This window comes from Caretta caretta, chromosome 1 (assembly GCF_965140235.1).
Source record: "Caretta caretta isolate rCarCar2 chromosome 1, rCarCar1.hap1, whole genome shotgun sequence".
NCBI lineage: Eukaryota > Metazoa > Chordata > Testudines > Cheloniidae > Caretta > Caretta caretta.
Window position 1 is genome coordinate 40,210,439 of NC_134206.1, and position 24,368 is coordinate 40,234,806.

Genomic DNA, 24,368 nt, shown 5'->3' on the forward strand with positions numbered 1-24,368 from the left:
TATAAATAAAGATCAGGTGTTTTTCCTTAAAGATACGCTCCAGTTCCAACGGGAAGTCCTACGGCCTGCGTTACACAGGAGGTCAGACCAGACCATCACCGTGCTCCCTTCCTGGCCCTGGGACCCCTGCCCGGGGCTGCGGGCCGCAGCGCTGTGCCCTGGGCGCACGGCTCGGCCCGGCAAGCGGCGGGCACCGAAGGGCCGGGAGGGGCCCGCTGGAGGAGGGAAAAGAGTAGCCACAGCAGCCCCGCCCTTTGCCGGGGGCAGGTCTGCGGCTGCCCGCGGCCCCCGCCACCAGGCCCCCGCCGGGATCAGACCAGCGCCCCCCGAGCGCCGCCCTGCCCACCCGCTGCGGGAACTTCTCCCCGCCCCGCCCCTTCGCTCCTCTTCTTCTGCTTGGCCCTTCCCTGCGGCGCCACCGATTGGCTAGTTGGACCTGTCACTCTAAACGCCGAGCGGCTCCTGGGATTGACTCCGCGGGGGGCTACGTTGCGCTCCGGCTCGCTGATTGGCCGCAGAGGCTGCGTCACGGCGCTGCCCGCCTGGCCGTGGCTGTCGCAGCGCTTTTCGCTTGTAGTCGCTTGAAATTCACCCCAACATGGCGGCGGCCGGGAGCGGGGAGGAGACGGCGGCGGCCGAAGCCGAGGCGGAGAAGGAGAAGGAAGCGGCGGCGTCTGGCCAGGCCGGGGGCGATGCGGGCGCCGAGAGCGAGGAGGAGGAGGACGTGTTCGAAGTGGAGAAGATCCTGGATGTGAAAACGGAGGGGGTGGGTGAATGAGGGGAGCCCCGGCCCGGCGGGGACCGGGGGGGGGTGAATGAGGGGAGCCCCGGCCCGGCGGGGACCGGGGGGGGGGTGAATGAGGGGAGCCCCGGCCCGGCGGGGACCGGGGGGGGGGTGAATGAGGGGAGCCCCGGCCCGGCGGGGACCGGGGGGGGGGTGAATGAGGGGAGCCCCGGCCCGGCGGGATAATGGGGCCCAAGACTCCTCAGCTTTCCAACTAGCAGGAGCTAGCTGCTGTTGTGGAGCTTGCCCCGCCTCTTACCTCTTTCATTCATTCCCTTCTCTTTTCCTTTCCCCCAGAAGCTCCCTGACTTCCTCCCTTCTTCCACAGTGCCTGCCTCCTGTGTCACTCTTGTCTCATGCTCTCTGTCCCGTGGCCACATATTCCTTGCATTCCTGTGTTCTGCACCTGAGTTCTAGACCCGTGGCTAGACTAAGGGTTAGGGGCTGTGAGGGGAGCAGCCAAACAGCTGATGCCTTCAGATGGGCTGACTCCCCATCACAACACAAATGCCTTTGTTTTCTAATGGTATAACCAAAGGTAGCAGGGCAGCATCTTGCATAGGCTTGAATTTGGGTTTCTGTTCTTTTTGTTTCCATCTTCATGGGCCACTTATAACTCAAACTGTCTGAAGCTAATTTAAAATACTTCGCTTTAAGTACTTCATTTAGCATAACTGTCTCTACCCAGTGGATCAGTTAGTCTGGGATCTCAGGCTGGGAGTGTCAAATCCTTTCTTTATGGCTACATGAAGTGGTGAAACTCTTCTGTGTAACATGGAATAAAGGCACAAAGGAGAATCATTTTTAAAGTGACACCGACAGAAAATTGTTCCTAAAATACCTTCATTTTTGAGTCCCAATCATAAAACCAACAAAGACACACAGGTGCCAATATTTGAAGTTATATGGATTCTTGTGGGTCAGGTTTGTCTGGGGTGATTTTTTTTGTTTTTGTTTTACTTGGGCTATAAGCCCATGAAAACAGTGCTGTATCTTAATGCTTTTATTATATAACCCCAAATATAAAATATGCTTTTTGTAGCTTTGCATGAAAGAATTATTAGGAAAAAAATAATTTTGACATTTTTCCTGGTAGTTGCAGTGGTAAAATACATTGTGAAAATACCCATTTTCTGGGTCAGTGGCTCACTGGTATAAGATTCTGACAAATGTGGTCAGTTAGTAAATGTATTGTCTCAGTGAACACATTGTTTAATCCATCTTGAACTTCCAGTTGTTTCTGAATATAACTTAAATCATCAAAAGTATTCTAAGTTCCCACTGCTGTTCTATAAAGTTACTTTCCCTGTAGTGGTTTCTAGGTAGTTTTCATGGATCCATTTGGGGCACAGAATCTCTCAGGTTAGGAATACAATTTTAGAGACAGCAGGAATGTCTTTCACAACTTAAGTTAGCTTTTCTTTGAAATGTTGAGCTACTCTTAGGGCTTATCTACACTGCACCTGCGCCGCTGTTGTGCTTCAGTGCTTTCTCCTGTCAACCTAGTTCTGTTTACACGGGTGGTTAGGTCAGCTTATTTGCTTCATTCAGGGAGGTGAATTTTTTATGGAGAAACACAGTTATACTGACCTAATTTCCTAGTGTAGACCAAGCATTAGGGTTTGAACTTTGAAGTTTGTTGAGTATTATTCTGTGTGTTTTTATATAGGTTGAATTCTGCATCACTTATACAATTTTTAGAGGCATGTTGATTGTGGAGAAATAGCCAAAATATACAGGGAAAACTAAATAATCCTTCAGATTAAAACTGAAGTGCAGAAGCTTCAAGATTTATTACATTTATGTGCAGCTTGTTGATGCTCACTATCTGGCAGATCTGTAACACCTCATCTTAGAACTCTTCTGTGTTGGCTTATGGAGTTAGCAAAATTCAAGAAATTAAGGCTACTTAAAACATCTAACTTTTTACTAACATATACCCCAGTGTAAGATGTATCTCCTTCTGAAGTCCATGTTCACTTGCACCAAAACAAAAGGGTGAATTATTTTGGCTCCCAGTTTCTGTGTAGACAAACCTTAAGGGTGCTCAGTAAATGAAGGCAGGGATGCAACATTTTAGAAATAACTTTAGAAGTGAAAACTGCACAGTAAAATTGCTATGGCATGCAAAAATAAAGTCTCTAGGCAGACTAAATAAATCTTTAAATGTGTTAAACATCAATTTGGCTATATTCATGAATTATTTTAATCTTTGTTAATTGCTTCATTCACTACATGCCGTTCATCATGTGCTCTAAAGGCCAAATTATGTTCAGATACTCTAGTGTAATAAATGTAAGCCCACTGACTACATTCAATAGATTGACGTATGCTCTTAAACCCTCAAGCTTGGTCAGCACTCGGAATTCATATTGGTATTGCTGCATCCCTTGGGGGGCGGGGGTGTGTGTGTGTGTGAAAAATTCATACCCCTGAGAGATGTCGCTATACTGACTGTGGCCCTCGGGCCAAAAAGTTTGCCGACCCCCGGTGTAGGTTGTGTCTCCACTGTAGTGCTACAATGATGCAGCTGCGCTGCTGCAGCATTTTAAATGCAGATACACCCTCAGCGTGCAGCACCAGTAGCTGCATGGCAGGCTAGAGTGCTGTAGATTTGTACCCCAGCATGTTGTGCCCTAAGACTTCATGTAGACACACCCTATTTTTGTAATTTCAAAAAGAAGCTAGAATTAAAGCACCTTTAGTTCTCTGAGACTCTCTGGTATGTATTGCTTAGTGCATTAATAACCTTAAAAAGGAGGGGAAAGCAGACAGGTGAACATTTTGGAAATTTGTTTAAAGAAATGTGACCCCTGCTCCCTCCCACAACAAATTTGATTTTCAAAATATCCTTGACAAAGTTCATCACAAGAATCTGTAAGGAAGTTAAGTATTAAATAAAGTACTGTCTTGAATTAGGCTATGTCTGTATCACATCGTTTATCGTGGCACATCATATATATGCTGCCATAATGCTTCCGGTGAAGACTCTGCCATCGGCTTAATAACTCCTGCCTCCAGGAGATGCAGTAGCTACGTCAGTGTGAGACACTCTCCTGCCAACATAGCGCCTTCTGCACTGGCGCTTAGATCAGTATAATTTACATTGCTTATAGGGTGTGGATTATTCACACCCCTGAGTGATGTAATTTGTAGTGTGGACATAACCTTAGACCCTGACCTGTATAGAAAACAAATGGGAATAAATGGTCAGTGTTCAACAGTGTAAAAGATTAAGTGGGATGTAGCAAGGTTGTGTACTAGTGTTTAATACATTAAGGATCCGCAAAAGGGGTGAACAGTGAGATACAGAGCTTGCAGATGACAAATTTATTTAGGATAGTCAAGAGTAGCAAAATTTCTTTTGAAACTTCTCTTTCCAAAATTGTTGGAAAACAATGTAATTTTTGAAAACCACTGTTCTCTTTTGAGGGAAAGTAACAAAATCCTCTTGCATCTAAAGTGCTTTAATCCAGAGCCAGTAGTGAAATTGTCTCATGTCATGGATATTCTGACATGGAGTGTATTTAATAAAGAATTAAAATACGGTAGCATAATTAATACCAATCAGCATGGTTTTATGGAAAATGGTCTTGTCAGACAAACTTGATACTGTTTTTTGGTGAGATTGGTTGATAATGGTAACCACGTTAACAGAATTATATATTCTGTTAATCATATATATAATTAAAATCATATATATTCTGTTAATCTGTGTTATGTATAAAATTCTGTTAATCAGCCACCATTCCAGAGGACGTGCTTCCATGCTGATGATGGGTTCTGCTCAAGAACTATCCAAAGCAGGGCAGACTGAGGCATGTTCATCTTCATCATCTGAGTCAGATGCCACCAGTAGAAGGTTGATTTTCTTTTTTGGTGGTTTGGGTTCTATAGTTTCTGCATCAGAGTGTTGCTCTTTTAAGACTTCTAAATGCATGCTCCAGACCTCGTCCCTCTCAGATTTTAGATGGCACTTCAGATTCTTAAACCTTGGGTCGAGTGCTGTAGCTATTTTTAGAAATCTCACATCGGTACCTTCTTTGCGATTTGTCAGTTCTGCTGTGGAAGTGTTCTTAAAACGAAACGTGCTGGGTCATCATCCGAGACTGCTATAACATGAAATATATGCAGAATGCGGGTAAAACAGAGCAGGAGACATACAATTCTCCCCCCCAAGTAGTACAGTCACAAATTTAATTGACACATTATTTTTTTAACGAGCATCATCGGCATGGAAGCATGTCCTCTGGAATGGTGGCTGAAGCATGAAGGGACATATGAATCTTTAGCGCGTCTGGCATATAAATATCTTGCAATACCATGCAAACACCTGTTCTCACTTTCAGGTGACATTGTAAATAAGAAACAAGGAGCAGTATCTCCTGTAAATGTAAACAAACTTAGCGATTTGGCAGAATAAGAAGTAGGTCTGAGTGAACTTGTAGGCTCTTAAGTTTTACACTGTTACGTTTTTGAGTGGTGTTCTGTAAGAAAAAAACCCCCTGCATTTGTAAGTTATACTTTCACAATAAAGAGATTGCTCTTCAGTACTTAGTATTTTTCAATTCACCTCATACGTCTTTTATCATTTTTACAGTGCATATATATGTAATAAAAATAATATAAAGTGAGCATTGTGCACTTTGTGTTCTGTGTTGTAACTGGAATCAATATTGAAAATGTAGAAAAACATTCAAAAACATTTCATAAATTTCAGTTGGTATTCTATTAAGTGCAATGAATTGAGTTTAATTTTTTTTAGTTAATCATGTGAGTTAACTGCGATTAATTGACAGCCCTAATTTATTTTTATTTTTTTTGCTCCACCCTGCACTTCAATTCAAGTGCTTCTAGGCACATGTCCTGCAGTGTGAAGCCAGGAAAGGAAAAAACTGAATTCTTGTAGCAGACTTCGTTCTTGTGAAGTTGAGTAGTTGATATGTGTCCCCCATCAAGGTGTATCCTGATCTAGAAAAGTGATTTGTTCATCAATGTAATATGAAATTGCTAAATTTGTTTGGAGAAGCAGCAAAGAACTTTGGGCAAAACCAAATGGTTAACAGACCTTTAGTGAACTACTGTAAGAAATAAATCTTATATTCACTGTACTTAAAACCTCTTTTGTGTAATACTTCAAACTATGAGAACATGTTTGCATGAATGATTATAGCAAAACATGGCTCATCTCCCTTTTTAGAATTAACATTTTCATCCTATAAAATGATATTAGACTAAACTGTTATACATTAAGATTCACAAGAGCAAGTCGATACTGTAGAAACCCCCCCCTATAAACTCTTGTTTTATAAGTACTTTTTGCTCTCTCAGGGTAAAATTCTGTACAAAGTGCGGTGGAAGGGATATACCTCGGACGATGATACCTGGGAACCAGAGGTTCATCTGGAAGACTGTAAAGAAGTGCTGCTTGAATTCCGAAAAAAAATAGTGGATAATAAGCCTAAGCCTGTTAAGAAGGACATACAGGTATGTCTGCTTTTCCCCCACCTTCCTTTAAAGACGTCTTTCCCTTTTTAGGCCTCATTTTCTGGTATTAAATGTTCTATGGAGTTGTGTTCAGACTCTAAAATATAATCAAAATTTCTTTTTAGTAGAGGCCTTTATTATTGGAATGACCATTGCTTGCTCGCTTGGGAGTTGCTATTAATTAAAGTTTGGGTAAGATTACAAAAATCTCTTATATTAGGAAAAAATACCATAAGTGCCCTTTTTGGCCAAGCTTGTGAGGTCCTCACATTTAATTTGATGGTATTTCTCTTTGTGTAACATGATAACTTGTGAACTCAGCATACGATCAATTCCAAAGTTATTGGGAATGTTCAAGGCATCAGTGGCCAGAACCTTACTGATTTTGGGGGGAAATTGGAAAACCAAAAGGCGAGAAATGGAAACCCTACCATCAGATTAATACAATCACTGTTTCAGGCACCTCTGCAATTGTATATAGTTCAAGCAGCTAGTTGATGACATCAGTTAATGCCTTGTGGCATAGAAATACTCCTGCTTGGCTTCTTGTTACAGTTTAACATGTAACAAGATGCCTTGACTGACTTATCACCCAGATAGACTGGGAGTGTCTGGCGTAGGGGAAAGGGACTGGTGGTGAATCATAGAATATCAGGGGTGGAAGGGACCTCAAGAGGTCATCTAGTCCAACCCCCTGATCAAAGCAGGACCAATCCCCAATTTTTGCCCCGGATCCCTAAATGGCCTCCTCAAGGATTGAACTCACAACCCTGGATTTAGCAGGCTAATGCTCAAACCACCTAGCTATCCCTCCCCCCCTCATTTGGGGAGAAGGAGGTGAATTAAGGGTGCACACAGAGCTCCTATCATAGGTGGTAGAGAATGGGGGACCTGGGAAGTGAGGGCCATGCAGCCCTTGCCATGGCAGGGGGAGAGAAGCTGGGCCTGGGGCATGCAAAACCCATGGTAGCAGGGAGATTGTGAGGAGTTGCAATGAATCCCTGAAAAAGAAGGGGAATGTGCGAGTGCAACACAGAGACCTTGTAGGGGAAGATGGAAGGAACCTCTGGTTTGTGCAATAAACTCAGCCTATACAAGAAATAAAGTATGTGACCTGCTAGTATAGTTCTTTTCTCCTAGAATAGTCATAAACAGTCACATTTTTCTACATTTCTATATAAAATTGGCTCTCCTATTAGAGTAGTTTGAAAACATTCCTTAACACTTAAGTTTTGATGGGTATATGGGAACATATAATCTTCTTTTAAAGCCTACTGTAGGTTTTCATGCTTTCCTGCTGGTTTTGATATCCTTATAGTGTAAGACGAGAGATTCATTTTGTATATTGGAATGCTTACTTTTCAGTCCATATTGTGAAACAAGATTAACTAGATTTCTGAATATTTACACAGCAGTTATCTTCTGAAAGCTAGAATTACAGCTAGGAACTGTTTTTTCTCATTAATAGTAACAGTTATGTGTCTATACCAGTGAAATAATTGTAGGCACAGAATGCAGAATCTGATAGCAGTCTTACCACCATTTTCTTCTCTCTTGTAGACTAAGCTTTTGCAGGGAGGGCAGCAGGAACGGAGACCATTTTGGATAGTCTTTTTAGTTTAAAGCACTGCTCTGTTTTGCTCTACTTTTTTTTTTTTTTTTTTAAAAGCCTCAGCCTTGCTATTATTGTTTGTTTTAGACAGTTTTCTGCATCAGCCAGGGAATGAATTTACCTCACCCAGATTCATCTCAAAGTTTAATTAAGCCCAAAGTTAAATGGTAAGGGGCCAGTCTAATCAACACTCAGCAGGCAGTTAAATGCAAATCTTTCTACCATCGCCACACCCAAACCCTATCCTCTTCCACTGAGAACTCTTTGCTCACTCATTCTTTGAAGCAGTACTTTCCCTCCCTGCCTTGTTTGGATATTCTTTGCCCACTAATCCCTGGGAATTTTTCTTTGTTCCTGTTTAGTTTATAGTAAATGTAATGGATGATGGGCACATGGGTTTTTAAGAACCTCTTAAAAACCCATGTCTGCATTGCAATAACACGCTGCAGTTGGCCCATTTCGGCTGACTTGGACTCATGGGGCTCAGGTGGCAAGGCTATAAAATTGCAATGTAGATGCTCAGGCTGGAGCCTCAGCTCTGGGACCCTCTCCCCCTTGCTGGGCTCCAGCCTAAGCCCAGATGTCTACGCTGCAGTTTTATAGCCTAGGGGCCTGAGCCCCACAAGCCAGAGTCGGCTGACTCAGGCCAGCCTTGGCTGGTTTATTGCAGCATGGACATACCCATGTGCTTTAAAATAACCTACAACAGGTTTCTTTGGAATCTTGTGCCATACTTCTGAAGAATCAGTAGATCACCTTTGCAATATCAAGTTAATTAGACCATGTCTACAGTATGGGTGCTACAGCGGCACAGCTGCAGCTATGCCACTGTAGCACTGTAATGTAGACACTTTCTACATTGACAGGGTGTTTACTGCAGGGGAGGATATCCACCTCCCCAAGAAGCGGTAGCTAAACTGATGGAAGAATTCTTCTGTCAACCTAGTCGTCTCTACGCTGGGGGTTATGTCAGACTACACTTTAAGCGTAGACCAGGACTGACTCTTGCAGCAAGGAAGAGTCCAGAATCAAGTTTGTGCTCTATTTTGCTGCTCAACATAGCTACCCAGGTACATCCTGCCTGTTTTTTTCCCTCCATGTGCCTGTTAATGCCACTTCCAGAGGTAGTAACTTGAGTAAGGGCTTGTCGACACAAATAATTCGTTCACAGTAAGCAGGGGTGTGAATTTCCCCTGCACTATTCTGCTGTGGACTATCTGTCCACGTGGACCCTGCTGACATGCATTAAGTTTGTTAATGCACTTTGATCTAGTCCTGTTTCAGAGAGGACTTAATAATGATGAGCTAGAATGGGAATAACCACTGCAAGCTACAGTTGTGTTTAAAAATTTGAAATGTTGCACTACCCTGGGTTTGGGCTCTATGGATTTAAGCATGTATAACACTGTTGTGCACTGAAGTACATAAATAATAAAGTTTAATTGGGAAAGGAGGAAAGAAATGTTTTTCTGTTTTTCTTCATTTTATAGAAGCTGTCTTTAAATGATGAATTATTTGAGGCAGAATCTGACAGTGACTTGCAAAGTGAAGCAAAAGAAGACACATCACCAAAGAAGAAGAAAAAAAAATCAAAAGATGGTGAGGATAGAAGCCCAGATGATTTGAAAAAGAAAAAATCAAAGTCTGCAAAATTCAAAGAGAAACCCAGGCTGGAACGTGAAAACTCCTCAGATAGTTTGACTTTAGATTCAAAACCAAAAAAAAGAACTTCAGAAACCAAGGAAGATTCAAAAGATCCTAAGAAGCAGAAGAAAGAAGATTCTAAAGAAATCAAGAAAAAGAAGGGAGAAATTAAAGATTTAAAGACAAAATGTAAAGAGGATTCTAAAGAAAGTAAAAAATTGCGAAAGGAAAAACATGGTGACCTTCAGTTTGACTCTGAGTCAAGCACCCTAGATGATTCGTTTTCTCAAGTAGCTGACAATGAAAATTCAGACTTGTGTTCTGAGGGTAGAGAGGAGAAACACAAGATAAAAAGTGGAAAAGATAAATCTGAACAGGAAATGGTTATGAAGGATTCCATTGCTGACAGGCAGCCAGATGGGTCAGCAAGTACTGAAGAGGACAGCATTGAGCTGAAGGTTAAAAGGAAAAAGAAGAAACTTAAAAAGGCTGAAGATTACAAAGAGGAAAGTAAAAAAGTGGAAACAAAGGACAACTATTTGGAGAAGAAAAATATGCACAAAAAACAAAAAGCTCAAGAAAAGGCAAAATCTTCTGCAGAGTTAGACAAAATTTCGCCTACACCTGCTCCAGTGCAAAAAAGTTTGAAATTGTGCACTGATGAAAAAGGGCGCAAGTCGACTGATTCAGTTGGGGAGGTAAGCAGTGTTTTGAAATTTGAAAAACAAAGTTTAAATCAGACAAATATTATGCCAGGGACATACCTCAGACACCTCAAAAGCCTACTATTTCTGATCGCAAAGACAAAAATATAATTGGGAGAGTTAATGAGGATAAAATGAAAGAAGCCCACTGCACACTCTATAGGGGAGACTCTGTTTGAAAAATTTTCTCTGTATACTGAACATAATAAAGAAGGGAGCATGTTAGGAGAGAAGCCTGTCTCTAAATGTTATCTGAATGTGGCGGACATGTCAAAGGAAAGAGGCACTTTATCAAAGATAATCCTAAAACTGTTCAGAAAGTAAGTATTGTACATTAAGTTAGCTTGTCTTCAGTTTAGTGTTCAGTAGAGTTTAAATCTCTCCATAGGTACTGACTTAATGAGTTGCCAGGGCATGCTCAACCCTCCCCCCACTCTGCCCCAGGCCCAGCTCTCACTCTGCCCCTTCCTACAAGCTCCCACCCTGCATCTTCCTGCCCCTGTCCTGCCCACACTCCACCCCTTCCCCTGCCTCTTCCCGCCCCCTCACCCACCTCTTCCTGCCTCCGCAGCTGATCTGCGGTGGGAGGGAGTGCGAGGAGCTGATTGGCGGAGCCGCAGGTGAGTAGGAAGTGCTGGGGGGAGGAGGCGCAACCTGTAGGGCTGCCAGTGGGTGCTGAGCACCCACTGTTTATTTTCCATGGGTGTTCCAGCCCCAGAGCATCCATGGAATCACGCCTGTGACTCTCTACAGCTTCCTGTTTTCAGTTGCTTGAGAACTGGTTAGGTTTCATTCTAAACAACCTTTGTACTATCTGTTTTAGCCACTTGTCCGTTACCTTGCACCTCTGACCACCTTCGGTTTGGCATTCTTCCCCTTATTTTATAGTAAGGCATTCAGCCGTCTAGTGAGTATCCAGTTATTATCATGCTATGAATTGTTCTTATGTGGCATGGCTAACATGCCATCTCTGTGTTTTTAAGTATACCATTACTATAATTTGTGTATTTTGGTATCTAACTAGGAATTGGAATCCTGAAATCACTTATAAACCCGAGTCTCCCAAATAGCTGTGCAGCAGGCTTGTCTCGCTAGAGTTTCTTTTTGTTGTTTTTAGATATAATGTAGACAATACAGAATAAAAACCTGAATTTCAGCATTTAAGACACACACCCTTCAGATTAATCTAAAAACATTTCTGAAGCAGTACGTTTCTTTGCTTTGAAGTACTATTATGTTCCTCACTGAGCACAAGATTATATTTTAAGGAGGATCTGGGGTAGAAAAGGTAAAAAAATAAGTGTACAGTATTGGGAAAACTAAAATGGCCTTCTATGAAAAATGCTATTGAACAATGTAATGTTGTTTAGCTGCCTGAGACCACTGCATCGCTGCTTGCAGTTTGTGCACATAGCAACTGGCGTTCTGATTGTAGCAAAAATTACAGACAAAACTCCTCAAAAGTAACATTCTTTTCAGTGAACAGTGGCAAATATGTCTGTATCATTAGTTCAGCTCCGGTACTCTAATCAAGGTAATTGCATACATTCCCTGAGCACCTTTTGAGTGGGCAAATCAGGTTCAAAAACAATATAAATATCAAATGTAGATACTGCCGTCAGAGGAAGAAAACAAAAGTGGAACTAGAGAAGCCGAAACCCTGTCCATACTAGAGTTTAATGATTGTGACAGCTATTCTAAACATGGTTAAGCCAAGCAACTTGGATGGGGCATAGCCGTATTTAAAACATTGTGGTGGGTTTTTTTTTAAATAAGCCTTCTGTTCTTCCTAGTCCTGTAGCAGTTGCTTAAACATTGTTAAAGACTGAGATCTTCTTCATGTTAGCTGGCTTAAGTGTTAAATCCTGTGTAAAACTTTTACAGCAAATAGTTCAAATCTAGAAAGTATTCAGCCAAAAATGAGAGAGACAAGGTGAATCAGGTAGTATCTTTTATTGGACCAGCTTCTGTTGGTGAAAGAGAGACGCTTATTCTCATCAACAGAAATTGGTCCTATTAAAGAGATTACCTCACCCATCTTGTGTCTCTAATATCCTGGGACTGACACGGCTATAACCATACTGCATTCAGACAAAAATTACACTGGCTGACAGAAATAAATTTAAGCAAACAAGCTCTGTCTAAACTAGGAATTTGAAAGTTTTTCAGAACAAGTCCTCTCTGAGCAAGCATTGAAAACAAAACTCGTAGACAAGAAGGCATAATTGAGTCTGTCAGGATTTTTGTCTGACCTAAATTAGTACATAAATGTTCTCAGCAGCAGCTCAAGAAGATTTGTCAGCAAAGGGTCAGTTTCTTTTTGTAGTCAGGACTTTATCTACTTTTTTTTTTTTTTAAAAGAGACTTGGTAGAACTAACTGGAAAATGCAAGAGAACTCCCAAATGGAGTTGCTGTCTTATCCAGGTACTTATTTAGGAAATTCAAGTTCTTGGATATTTAACTTGAGATCACTTAGCATAAAGTATAAACATGTACAAACAGTAAGTTTGCAAAGTGTGTTATACTTACTGATCCAAGTAATCTGAAGATTTAGAAGTTCTAGAACAATAACGAGAAATGATCATGTGTTTGAAAAATTATTCAGTTCCTAAAAATCTTTTAAAAGCCACTGCATTTGTATTACTGAAAAACCTTAAATCCCACCATTTGTACCTTCTGCAGACTCTAAAGGCTTGTTTATCACTTACATTAGGGGTGGGGAACCTATGGCATGAATCTGGCCCACCGCTTAATTTCATCCGGCCCCCAGCAAGTCTCCATTCAGTGCCAGTCAGCTCCATGTAGCTCCCAGAAGCAGCTGGCATTTCCTTGCGTCCCCTTGGCGGAGGGGCAATCAGGGAAGCTCCGTGTGCTACCCCCACCCCCAGCAGCGGCTCTGCAGTTCCTTGGCCGGGAACCGTGGCCAATGGGAGCTATGGGGGTGGCTCCTGCAGACGCGGGCACCACACAGAGCTGCCTGGCCACGCCTCCTTCTAGAGGCCAGACATGCCAGCCGCTTCTGGGAGCAGCACAGAGCCAGGGCAGGCAGGAAGCCTGCCTTAGTCATGCTGTGCTGCCAACTGGGAGCCGCCTGCAGTGAGCTCTGCCTGGCCGGAGCCTGCACCCTGAACCTCCTGCCCCAAGTCAGAAACGCCTCCCGCACCCTAACTCCCTCCCAGACCCTGCACCCCCAACCCCTTGCCCCTGAGCCAAATTCCTGCACTCCAAACCTGTTGGCCCCAGCCCGGAGCCCTCTTCTGTATCCCAAACCCCTCATCCTGAGCCCCAGTCCAGAGCCAGCACCCCTGGCTGGAGCCCTCATCCCCTCCTGCACCCTGAACCCCTCATTTCTGGCCCCACCCTAAGGGAAGCCCAGAGCGTCCATGGCGCGCCCCCACCCCCCCCACCCCGGGGCTGTGTGAGGCCCATGACTGATTTTTTTTTCTTTTCTTTTCTGTGTGTCAGTGGCCCCTGATAGAAAAAAAAAGTTCCCTACTCCTGCATAGTGAATAAGGATTGGCAAGATTTTCATTGTTACATTTCCACTACATGGTTTCCTTGAGGACAGGGTTTGCCACCCCTTAGACGGATCACTGTTCAGTGCACCTTTTCTGGATCTTATGAGTCATGCTACCAGGAATACCTCTGTTGTCCTTCCAGGAAGTCCTCCAGGTTTGAGAACGGTAAAAGAGGATGGGCAATATCCTGCCCCCTCCCACAGGATAGACCATGCCATAATGGATGTGGATTTTTTTTTTGGTTTGTTTCTGCCTGCCTCTCCTCCCCCCCCCCCCCCCCCATCAATGGCAACCTCTGCTGCACACACCCCAATCTGATTTGAAGCACCATGATTGTAGCTGTGAAACCTACTGGCAAAATGTGTATTCTTCCTCATCTAGAGGCTGATCTGCTTAAAGGAAAACCGCCTACTACTGTTACAAGTTACTTAAATCTGGTGGTAGAGATCTGTGCTGTGGGTCAAGGTCCAAACCTTGCTGATGACCTATCAGATTTGGGGGTAGAAGTGGTCACTGTGGTTTCTCATGATTTAATTTCTATGCTTTTTTTAACAAGCAAACTGAAACTTAAGCTACATTTAAAAACTATGTTAAAAGAATATTAAAGTTGCAAATTTAATTCATCCTGTCGTGTATACATTATGATATAATCTTTAATGGTCACATGCTATGTCTCATAAGACTCTTGTGTCATTCAGTATGTAGTATGAATGGTGCTCAGGGAATGTATCAAAGTTGCGTAATATGGAGGCTATATGACCTTTTCCTTGTTTGTTCTACAATTTGAAAGTTGTAGGGACTAAGGCAAGGGAATGCAGGAAGGAAGGGAGGTCTCTTGGTTGAGGCCACTGAATGCTACCTTGGAGAATTGGATTATATCCCTGCCTCTGCCACAAAGTTCCTATGTGATATTGCATGAGTTACTTAAACCATACTTACTTTACAGGTTGCTACTAATTAATCCTGGGGGAATTCTGTGCCAAAAAATTAAAAATTCTGCACACAATATTTTAAAATTCTGCATTTTTTATTGTCAAAATAACACAATATAATCACTCCAGTTTCAATTATTTTGGTAATTTATTTCTAAATACTTGTCAACAATACAGACAACAGAAAAAAAAATTCCCCCAGGAGTAGAAAGTTAAAGAAACTCCTATGACAACCAAGTTCCAGGTGGGGGTGGAGGTGGCTGCATGGGGCCCCCAGAGTCCAGATCTCCGCACCCCCTTTCCCCCCAGAGCCCAGATACCTGCAACCCCCTCCCCTCCAGAGCCCGGCCATGGGGGCCTCCCCCAGAGTCTTTACTCCCTCCAGCTTCTTTACTGTCCCTCTGGGGGATGTGGTGTAGTACAGCCCTGCTCTACCCTTCTTCACCCTTTGACAGAGCTGGCTGTCCGGAGCCCTCTCATGCCCAGGACAGTGAGGATTGGGGGTCAAGCCTGGCAGCCAGAGCATGCAGCCTCCATCCCTGCCAGGATGGGTGCTCTGCTCACTGCGAGCTGGCCTCTGCAGAGACCAGTGGTCCCTAGTGGCGGCCAGCAGTGCTGCAACCCCAATTCTGTGGGAGAATTCTGCGCAAATTTTGCATTACACAGTAGTGCAGTATTCCCACAGGAATAACTAATCTTCCTTATTTTCTGCATGCCCAAGTTACCAAACAGGCACCAGGTTTATCAGAGTTGCTGAGCCTTTGCAACTGGAGATGATCAGTAGGAACTGACAATTTTGGCCTTAATTTCTGACTGTAAAATTGGGGATAATTCCATCTTGCGTCACAGAGGTGTTGTAAAGATAAATATGCATCTGTGTTTTTATGTAATCAAAGAATCTTTGGATTGGATCTTTTGTTAACCTTTTCTGACTTATTGTAGTGATGATTCCTTAACATGTTAAATAATCCTAATCGCTGTTTCCTCAGTGCCCATAAATGAATTTGTAGTAATTACTTTTGAAGACATTAACACTACATCATGTAGGTGGATTGATTTAAATCACCGGTTCTTCTTCGAGTGCTTGCTCGTATTGATTTCAATTAGGTGTGTGTGCGCGCCGCATGCACAATCGTCGTAAGATTTTTACCCCAGCAACACTCAGTGGGTCGGATGAGGCGGCCCCTGGAGTGGCGCCTTCATGGTGCCGGATATATGCTCCAGCTGACCCAGCGCCCCCTCAGTTCCTTCTTACCGCCCGTGACAGTCGCTAGAACTGTGGAGCGCAGCGTAGCTGATCTCCACTCTCCCTAGCTTTCTCTCTTAGTACCTGTTAATAGTTGTAACTAGTTGTTAGTAGTTAGCGTAGATTAGTGTACTTAGTTGGGTGGAGCGGGGTCTTCTCCCCTCTACCCGTCCTGATACAGGGGCCCATGCCTAGGTCTCCGGATTTCAAACCCTGCTTGGCTTGCCTGAAGCAGATGCCAACGGGAGACCCCCCCACGACCCTTCCCTGCGGGAATCCCACCAAGCGGACAAGTGCCACAATTGCAAAGCCTTCAAGCCGAGGACTAAAGAGGAGCGGGACTTTAGACTCCTTATGGAGGTGGCACTTAGCCTGGTCCCTTCCTCCACGCACTGGGACTGGGCATCGTCTTCGGTGCGGAGTGCCACTGCGGCACCGACTGGTCTGGCACCACGTTCGGACTCTGCTAAAGACTCATGGCGTCATGCCCCTCCGGCACCTCCACCACCGTGGTGCCAGTCCCTGTTTCCGGGCCAGAAGAAGAAGCAGCTCAAGCAGGTGCCAACTGCTTCTTCTTTGTCGGTTCAACAGCCACCAACATTTCCCGCACTGCAGCCGGAGCCGCATCCATTGCTGGAGCACACAGGACAAGTAACGGTGTTGGATCATATTAAAGAAGTTCTGTATTAAAATCACAAATGAGTTTGATTCCCCATAGTTTAAATTCCAGGGTATTACTAATTAAGAGGTCTCTTGGTTTTTGGTACTGTTTCTCTCCCTCTGTGTGTGAAACTTGCAAGCTGCTAATTGTGTTAGTACATTCTAAGACAGTCTGTTCTCAAAGCAATTCACAGAGACTCAAAGCAATACTCTAACAGAAACAGCACCCAGAGACTCCCCGCCCTTTTGTTGTATTAACAATTGTGATTAAAATAGAGATAGAGGATGTATGTGGATGGATGCTTGGTGTGGATAATAACTGAATGATCAGGGAGGTGCCAGCCTAAGAATCCAGTGTCCATCGGCTGAAGAAGGCGTCAAGTGGAAATAACCAGAGGACCCCCCGGAGGGCAGACTGGAATCCACCCAACAGCCTCAAGAATGGGAGAACCAAAGAACAAGATAACATCTAGCAGCACGGAGCCGTCAGGAATGTGCTATCTGCTGACTGATTCAGCAACAGCATGATGAAGCAATTCCCATAGACTGGCATCGGAAGAAATTCCTATAAAAATGGACGCTAGAAAGTGAACTTTGGGGTCTGATTCTGCATACCAACTTCCAGGAGCGTCAGATGAGCATCTGACAAGGCCCTGCTCCCTCCTCATGTCCAGGCCACCTGGCCAGTGGCTTGGCATGAGCAAATCTAAGGCTGGTAACTATGATAACAACCTTGCAGAACCTGTGTGTGTGTGTTTGTATGAATGAATGTGTGAATAAATGAGATTGAATGGAATGTTATAGCTATAACTAACTGCTTACTATGATTCTTTCTGTATTCACAATAAATGTGGTATTTTGCCTTTTTCCCTTTAATAAGATCCTGCTGGTTTTTAATTTATTGGTATAACAACGGCTCCTACACCTTTGACTCCGGCGCCGTAAGGGCCATCTAGTCCGGTGCCTGTTAACTCCCCAGTGCACACCGCGGTCGAGCTAAGGCTCCCCTCTGTGCCAGAGACCTTCTCTACAGCGCAGGACTTGATCGCGCTCGCAGAGCCGACTCCCTTGCAGCCAGTGGCACCTCTGGTGCGGGCGGTGCCATCGAAGGGAAAACCACCCCTGATATAATCACCGTTGCCGAGTGAAGCAGGGCAGCACCAGTCTTGGTCCCAATCTTGGTCCTGGCACCTTTCATGGCGTCGCTCGCAGTCCCAGCACCGATCCCGTTCTCGGCGCCAGTCGTACTCACGACACTGCTCCGGCTCGCAAAGATCAGAATCGCGGTACAGCTGGTACCGATGGGACTCTTGGCACCTCTCCCGGTACCGGTCAGAGCAGCGCTCGACCCAGAGCCAATCCCAGCGCCGGTCTTGTCGAAGGTCGCCGTTGAGATCCAGATCAGGCTCCCGGTATCGATACAACCGCAGGCACCGATCGACATCTCGGTACTGTTCTACATCTCGCCACCAGTCGCTGGCACCATGGCACTGTACAGCACCGGCGGATTCTGCGCCAACACTTTCAGCACTGCCTTGGCCAGCTCGCTCCACCTCCACGTTGTCACGCTCACAAGGTGGCTCTCTCACCCATGACTGGGGTGAAGATGGTGCAGGCCAGTGGCTGGACAAAGGCAGGGACTCGGGCCAAGGACCTCCACAGTGGTCTTTTTTGGACCCCCTGGGCATACCATCAGGCCCAAGGGATTCCTTTGGGAGCTTCCCGTTCCGCCCCTTCGGAGCCCCGAGTACCAGAGGTCACTGTGTCTCGCCCCTCCCCCCCAGAGGGTTCTGAGGGGACTGCTCCAGTGTCAACAGAGGCCCACGCCCCTAGCGTGGTGGACTTCAGGCAACAAGTTCCTCCAAATGAGGACCCCACGCAGGATCTCTTAGTCCCGGGGGTATCTTCCTCATCCTCGCCTGATGAGGCAGTGGCAGGGACTACGGTTTTGGGCCCCCCTCCTATGGACCTCCGCACCAACCAGGAGCTGCTCTGCAGGGTGGCGCACAATATGAACCTCCAGGTAGAGGAGGTGGTGGAGGAAAGGTGGTTGACATTCTGTCCCTGGAGGCACTGTCCAGCGTGGCCCTCCCAGTCATACGGACTATACAGACCAATGCCAAGACAATCTGTCAGCCTCTATTCCACCTACGGCCAAGGGGGTGAAAAGGAAGTACTTTGTCCCCTCAAAGGAGTACGCGTACCTCTACACGCACCCCCAACCGTGTTCCCTTGTCATGGCTTCGGTTAACGAGAAGGAATGGCATGGTTAGCCCAGGTGCCCAAATCAAAGGACTCTAGATGCCTAGACTTGTTTAGGCGCAAGGTGTATTCGGCCAGAGGCTTGCAGCTCAGGGGCCATCCAGCAGGCACTCCTGAGCAGATACAATTATAATTCATGGCACTCTATGGAGAAATTCAAAAAAGAGTTAGTTCCACAGGAGTCCAGAGAAGAATTTGGGGCCCTAGTGGAGGAGGGCAAGAAGGTGGCCAGAACCTCCCTGCAAGCCTCTCTGCACGCGGCAGCTAGGACCCTTGCCTCGGGCATAGCCATGCGCCACATCTCGTGGCTGCAGGTCTGTGGCTTACCACCAGAGTTGCCGCAGACCCTCCAGGACCTACCCTTTGATGGCCAAGGCCTATTCTCAGACAAAACAGACTCAAGGCTGCAGAGTCTGAAGGACCTGAGAACTATTATGCGCTCTCTGGGAACGCATACCCCAGTAACACAGAGAAGGCCCTTCAGACTGCAGCCTCAGAGGTCCTACCCTCCCCCTCGGCCAAGACAGGACTTCTTTAGAAGATGCGGCCGAGGTGGTAGAAGACGACAAACTGGTCACCAAGCCAGCCAAGGCCAGGGCCCTTCCAAGCCATTGCCTGGGCCTAAGCAGAACTTTTGAAGGTGCGCCCAAGGACGGAGCACCAGTCTCCATGCAGGATCCTTCCCTGCCTTTCCAAGATCGTCTCTCCCATTTCCTCTGTGCGTGGTCTCACGTAACATTAGACCGTTGGGTCCTTTGCACCGTGGAAAGGGGTTACTCCCTTCAATTTGCTCCCCCCCATCCTCCTACCCCGTCCCTCTTCAGGGACCCTTCTCACGAGCACCTCCTTCTACAGGAGGTCCAATCACTCCTAGCTGTGGGGGCGATAGAGAAGGTTCCAAGAGAGTCAAGGGGCAGGGGTTTTTACTCCCGCTACTTCCTAATCCCCAAGGCCAAGGGCAGGCTTCAGCCTATCCTGGACCTACGCGGACTCAACAAATTCATGGTAAAGTTAAAGTTCCGCATGGTCTCTCTAGGTACCATTATTCCTTCGTTAGATCCTGGAGACTGGTATGCCACCCTCGACATGAAGGATGCGTACTGCCACGTTGCGATCTACCCAGTGCACAGATGCTTCCTTCGTTTTGTGGTCAATCAACAGCACTTTCAATTCACCGTCCTTCCTTTTGGCGTATCTACGGCCCCCAGGGTGTTTTACCAAGTGTGTGGCTCTTGTGGCTGCCTCCCTTCGTTGACAACAGATCCAGCTGTTCCCATACCTTGACGACCGGTTTATTCGGGGCCACTCCAGGGATCAGGTGCAGTCTCATGTCCAGCTCACCATAAACATGTTCAATCGAGTGGGCCTCCTGCTCGGTCACAAAATCTACTCTGGTACCAACCCAGAGGATAGAATTCATAGGAGCAGTCTTAGACTCAGACCTAGCCCTGGCACTTCTGCTGGAAGCACGCTTCCAATCCCTGGTGAACATCGTCCACAGCCTGCAAAACTTCCCAACCTCGACCATGAAAACATGCCTGTGCCTCCTGGGACATATGGCCTCTTGCACATATGTGACCATGTGCGCCAGGCTGCGGCTACGTCCACTCCAAGCCTGGCTATCAACAGTATACTGCTCGGGTCAGGACAGCTTGAGCACGGTGGTTACTGTCCCACCAGGGATATTAGCCTCTCTAGACTGATGGCTGGACCCCAAATCAGTGTGCGAAGGGGTGCCATTTCACACCCCGCAACCCTCCATGTCCCTAGTCACGGATGCATCATCCCTGGGATGGGGAGCCCACCTCGGGGTCCTCCATACACAGGAGCTATGGTTGGCAGGAGAGTTATCCCTGCACATTAACGTACGGGAGCTCAGAGCTGTGCGCCTGGAGTGTTAGGCATTGCAAGAGTGCATTCAGGGCCATTGTGTTGCAGTCCTCACAGACGACCACAACAGCCATGTTTTACATCAACAAACAAGGGGGAGCCCAGTCGTCCCCCCTCTGTCAGGAGGCCACTCATCTGTGGGAATTCTGTATAGCCCACTTGATCCATCTGGTGGTGTCATTTCTCCCAGGAGTCCAGAACACCTTAGCGGACCACCTCAGCAGATCATTTCAGACTCACGAGTGGTCGGTTCTCCCGGACATTATCCACTCTGTCTTCCTGAAGTGTGGCTTTCCCCTGATAGACCTATTCACCTCTCGTGAGAATTGGAAATGCCAAGTGTTCTGCTCTCTACAAGGACGCTCTCCGGGTTTCCTGTCAGACGCCTTCCTAATACAGTGGAAGGATCACCTGTGCTACGCCTTCCCTCCATTCCACTAGTCTACAGGGTCCTGCTCAAGCTGTGCAGGAACAGAGCCTGGTTTTGGTTGCCCCGGCGTGGCCTAGGCAGCACTGGTATACCACTCTCCCAGAGCTGTCGATGGACACTCCAATTCCACTCCTGCCGTGGACAGACCTGACCACTCAGGACCATGGACGACTCTGTCATCCCGACCTGCAATCTCCACCTCACAGTGTGGATGCTGCATGGCTAACTCAATCTGAGTTGTGCTGCTCTCGCTTCATATAGCAGGTCCTTTTGGGTAGCAGGAAGCCCTCTACCAGGTCCATGTACTTAGCCAAGTGGAAGCGTTTTTCCTGCTGGTGCGCTCAGTCATATGGCCCCACTACAGGCGTCAGTACCTATCATCTTGGACTACCTCCTGTCCTTAAAACAGCAGGGCTTGGCGATATCATCCATCAGAGTGCACCTGGCAGCTATTTCGGCTTTCCACCCGGGCCAAAACGGTCGTTCGATCTTCTCCAATCCCATTGTCAGCAGATTTCTCAAGGGGTTGGAGCGCCTGTTCCCACGAATTCGACAACTGGTCCCTATGTGGGATCTTAACCTGGTTCTCTCCAAACTCATGGCTGCCCCGTTCGAGCTGATGGCCACCTGCTCACTCCTGTACCGTTCCTGGAAGACATCCTTTCTTGTAGCTATCACTTCGGCAAGGTGTGTGTCTAAATTCAGGGCACTCACATCAGAACCACCATATCTGGTGTTCCATAAGGACAAGGTACAGCTGCGACCCCACCTGGCCTTCCTCCCTAAGGTGGGGTCTGCCTTCCATCTCAATCAGGACATCTTCACCCCTGTCTTCTACCCGAAGCCGCACGACTCTCGACGGGAACAACAGCTGCACTCCCTGGACGTTCGCAGGGCCCTCGCCTTCTACATCGAGTGAATTAAACCTTTCAGGAAAACATTGCAACTGTTTGTTGCTGTGGCAGACCAGATGAAGGGTCTTCCAGTCTCCTCCCAGCGCATCTTGTCCTGGATCACATCATGCGTCCATTCATGCTATCACTTGGCTGGTGTCCCAACTATGCACCTTACCACTCACTCCACACGGGTTCAGGCTTCATCTGCTTTCCTGGCACACATACCCATACAGGAGATATGTAGGGCAGCTACTTGGTCATCGGTGCATACCTTCGCCCACTAAGCGATAATTCAGCAGTCCGGGGTGATGCTGCATTTGGTTCAGCGGTCCTTTACTCTGCGACATCTCACTCCAACCCCACCGCCTAGGTAAGGCTTGGGAGTCACCTAATTGGAATCGATATGAGCAAGCACTTGAAGAAGAAAGACGGTTACTCACCTTTATAACTGTTGTTCTTCGAGATGTGTTGCTCATATCCATTCCAAACCCGCCCTCCTTCCCCTCTGTTGGAGTAGCCGGCAAGAAGGAACTGAGGGGGTGCTGGGGCATATATCCAGCAACATGAAGGTGCCACTCCAGGGGGCGCCTCAGCCAACCCACCGAGTGTTGCTGGGGTAAAAATCTTCCGACGATCATGCACGTGGCATGCACACACCTAATTGGAATGGATATGAGCAACACATCTTGAAGAACAACAATTACAAAGGTGAGTAACCGTCTTTTTTTAATCATTCAAATCAGCAAGGTGGAAATCTTGATTTAAATGACCTTTTTTTTTTAGAATCATTTTTCATTTGTACTTTTGCATTGTATTTCTAAAGAGAGTTTGATTGTCATAGGTTGGTAACTATTAAAACATGTTGATTTGCCACTAAATACAGTCTTTAGACTACATTTGGTTCTTTTTGTTAAAGAGAAAGTTATACTATGTATACTCATTTAAGCAATGATGTAACTTAATATACGTTTAGTCATCTTTCTTAAGATTCTTAGTTTTTTACTTTGTTAGAAAATGGTGGATGATACATTCCTTTACTAGATTATTTTTTACTTGTGATTTATGTCAAGGTCTGTTTGGATGGAAATTCAATTAAAAATGAACAAAGCCAGCGTTATAAATTTTTTTTATATAAAAAACCTACCTTTAAATGTGCTGGTTACATAAGAAAAATGGTTTATTAAACAAAGGAAGTATGATCTGTAGTTAGTGAATTGAACTGTTTGTTTCTAGTCACCATGTTCTTCAAGATTTTACAAGTAGTAGGAATCTCACCTCACACCAAGTTTTTTTTTTTTTTAATTCATAGATTGGAAAAGGGAAACAAGCTTTCCATTTTCAACTCACAATTGGTTTCTTAACTTTGAATGAACTGGAAGTCATTGAACTGAACTAGTTGAATAAACTGAAATGAAGAAAATATTCTCTCTCCATCTGCAGAAGAGGGTATTGCTATCAAAGGCTGGTTTAATACTTCAGCAAACTCTGGTTCCAGGGGTTTAGCCAGTGACTTTCACCAGTTCATTATTTTGATTTTCTTTAAAACTTGGCAGAAAAATGTACTGCTTAATATTTTTTGTATTCAATATATTATGATACCCTATGTTTATTTTTTAAAATCTACATTTAATTTTAATTTTTTAAAAATCTGATTTTTAATTTAACTATTCTCCATCTGCACATCAAGATATGGATGTTTTCATTGAGTAATAGCAAGATCTTTTTGTAACCTGTGGCTTCTATCACACTTTCTCCTCCCTATAGTTTGTCCTAATTTTAGACACCTCACAAGAAGGGAAACTGTAAGGTCTTTGAAACAGACTGTGTATTTTTCATGCTAGAAAAGCACCCAGCATACTTGGGGTATTGAAAGAACAAGAAATGTGGATGCTAATAGTTTCTACTCTCTTCCAATATAAAGTAATTGTAGTATAAATTGCTTAAAGCTTTGATTGAAAAGTGCTAATTTTGGTGGTAATTTTACCATGTGAACATCTGTTCAATAGGAGCTGGACTAAGGGCACTAAACATTTTTAATGTAAGTTTGTGACAGATCAGATTACTTTTATTCACTAGCAACCTTGTCTGGATTTTAAATCAGTAAATCAAATGTGAAAGGCTTTGTATCCCACTATAGGTCACCCATGCTGTTCACTCTCCATTTTATTATCACCCTGTTCCCCACACTAATCTAATGTTAGTGATGGCTCTGGCAGAGAAATGCAGAACTCTGAACTTTGGTTTTTGGCAGTTGAAAACTGATCATTTCACTTTAATATAGCATAGCACTTTAATTTTATCT

The 24,368-nt window shown here is 45.3% G+C and overlaps 1 protein-coding gene across 2 annotated transcripts in view; it reads left to right on the forward strand.

The window, feature by feature from the left end:
* Positions 1 to 512: 512 nt before the first annotated feature.
* MPHOSPH8 (M-phase phosphoprotein 8) overlaps positions 513 to 24,368 on the forward strand; it is a 46,933-nt gene continuing 23,077 nt past the window's right edge. The window contains exons 1-4 of one of the 2 annotated variants that reach the window (XM_075127275.1): positions 513 to 766; positions 6,116 to 6,271; positions 8,750 to 8,953; positions 9,374 to 10,225. In XM_075127275.1, the coding sequence (XP_074983376.1) occupies positions 599 to 766; positions 6,116 to 6,271; positions 8,750 to 8,953; positions 9,374 to 10,225 (1,380 nt within the window). In that variant the 5' untranslated portion in view covers positions 513 to 598. The remainder of the gene's footprint in view (positions 767 to 6,115; positions 6,272 to 8,749; positions 8,954 to 9,373; positions 10,226 to 24,368) is intronic. The other variant, XM_048845240.2, reaches the window with a different exon arrangement.